Genomic DNA, 2,240 nt, shown 5'->3' on the forward strand with positions numbered 1-2,240 from the left:
GAGAAAGAAACCGGAAGAGACAAAACCGTCACTTGGTTTCACACGAGTGTCCGGTAATAAATGCATATGCTTAGCTGTCGTTTTCGACCTGCCAACTGACTCGCTCTTTCCTGATTACCAGCCCAATTCAACTGAAGTGCTGTTGCAAACGTACCTGAGACACAGCCAAACTGCCAAAACCTGAACAGAAACAGTCGAGATGCCGGGGTCGGCTTGGAACCACGGGCCTTCCGGTCAATAAGTTTGGGTCTTGACCGCTAAGTTGTGTCGAGTTCAAAAGGCGTGTTTTGGATAATCGTTGCCTAAACGTACACGTTATACGTTTACCAGCTCTTTTGGTTATGGATTATCATTGTATGAACTTCGTAAGGTGGAAGGTAGAGGTGGCTACACGTGTTTCGGGTGCCGAAACAAAAGGGGAAATATCGCCCTCCCATAACATCTGTATTCTTGCTGCTTATCAAGCAGGTGAATGTCAAACGTGTGTGGTGGACTCACTGAATGTATTGTTGGTTGTCCACAACAGGAATGATAGCGTTCACAACCGGTATGTCCTCTGGCGCCTGAGTCGTTAATTCATGAATGATGCGACCAATTTCAGACCGATTTTTGGTCAGGGATGAGGTTTTCGAGCTAAGTAACTGCAGATGGTGAAAATGTACGAAGCGCGGCTGGGAATCCCTATGGTCGGTAGAACCAGAAGAGACACTTGATGCTTCTTCATTTAACGAAGCGCATGAGAGGAGGGCATCAACCTGCAGTTCGGGTTCACCTACAAGAAGTGGGAAACTCGTTTGAAGAAGTTTGAGCGCAGAAAAATTTAATAACAAAGGCGGAAAAAAGCACAATGACTCAGTGCCACATGGCCTAGATATTAATGTTACTGAAAGTTGGTTGGTTTGCCGAGCTAAACAATTAGCCTGCAACCGCTTTATCAGCAATCGAGAAAACATCATCAGTGCACGCGCTCATTTATTATTTATTTAGTAATTATTTTACTATTAATGTGCCACCAAATCCATGGGTTCGTTACCGCTATATATGTGCCCAAAAGGGAAAGAGACGCTCTACTGTTTCAATCAGTGATCCACTATCAGTCATGCACTCTCAACAAAACAAGCTACTATGGTCAGTCAGAAATCAGTCTCATCATAAAACAAAGCACTGAACGTCTGTCCCATCTGGCATTGTAAAGCTGACGCGCATGAACACTGGTTCGTGTCACGTACATTCTGTATGTATTATGTCCCGAAGCTTCCAATGTGGTGCCATCGTGATGGATTTCAAACATGCCTGCTTCGACCGTACTCATGAAAGGCAGTCAAAACATTCGAGATCTCCTATTTTACGCACGGTTCTAATGGATGATTACCGTCGGAAGGCTTGTCACGGCTCCTGGGGTTTGCTTGCGGGAGAGCGACGTATCTGATTCCAACGGTTCATGACCAAGGGGTGTGCAAGTGTATGGGAATCTAGGTCCAGCGAGTGGCCGGGGAACCTGAACTGTGCATCTTGCAACACTCACTAGTGAGTGATACATGGTACTAAGCATTCGTAGTTAAAAAGCCAACATAGTTGCTAGCCACATAATCGCACACAACGGATAGGTCAGTATAACTTCACGCAAGCATTCTAAATTGGTGCTCCTCACAGAGTAGAACAGAACCGTATTCGTTGTGAAGATTACCGAAAAGTCTTACTTAAATAACACTGTTTATCCTAAGGGTTCAGCTAAACTCACCTTGGCACTCTTCCGCGTGTTCAGTCGCAGGAGTGGTCATTGTGAGTAACAAGACATGCTAATGATAACAATGTTCTCTGTCAAAATACAGGTGGCACTAGTGGTACCAAACCTGCCTTGTGAATGGAGAAAAAACTCCTTCGAATACGGAGACCTGTAGCTAAAGAAGAGGAAAATTCAACATGTAGGCCTGGCTTCGATCACCGGAAAAACAGAGTCGAAATACGAATATTCATTGTTGAAGGTAAATATATCTCAAGCAGTGGGGAACAAGATTGGTTTCCCTGCGCTCGGATCCCTGTATGGGTAGGAGTGACTTGAGATTTTACTTGGATCGGACCCATCCCATTGTTGAAGTAAATATATCTCAAGCAGTGGGGAACAAGATTGGTTTCCCTGCGCTCGGATCCCTGTATGGGTAGGAGTGACTTGAGATTTTACCTGGATCGGACCCATCTTCCAGGATGTAAAAGCAATAGTACTGCATATATATATATAT

The 2,240-nt window shown here is 44.7% G+C and overlaps 1 protein-coding gene across 1 annotated transcript in view; it reads right to left on the reverse strand.

Annotated features, from left to right (window-relative positions):
• Positions 1 to 1,904, reverse strand: part of T265_10936 (hypothetical protein) — a gene marked incomplete at both ends in the record, with an annotated part of 50,695 nt that extends 48,791 nt beyond the window's left edge. Inside the window, 2 exons of the mRNA XM_009177452.1 lie at positions 499 to 772; positions 1,742 to 1,904. Of these exons, the coding sequence (XP_009175716.1) occupies positions 499 to 772; positions 1,742 to 1,781 (314 nt within the window). The remainder of the gene's footprint in view (positions 1 to 498; positions 773 to 1,741) is intronic.
• Positions 1,905 to 2,240: the final 336 nt, after the last annotated feature.

The sequence above is a fragment of the Opisthorchis viverrini genome, assembly GCF_000715545.1.
Source record: "Opisthorchis viverrini unplaced genomic scaffold opera_v5_424, whole genome shotgun sequence".
In the NCBI taxonomy this organism is placed as follows: domain Eukaryota; kingdom Metazoa; phylum Platyhelminthes; class Trematoda; order Opisthorchiida; family Opisthorchiidae; genus Opisthorchis; species Opisthorchis viverrini.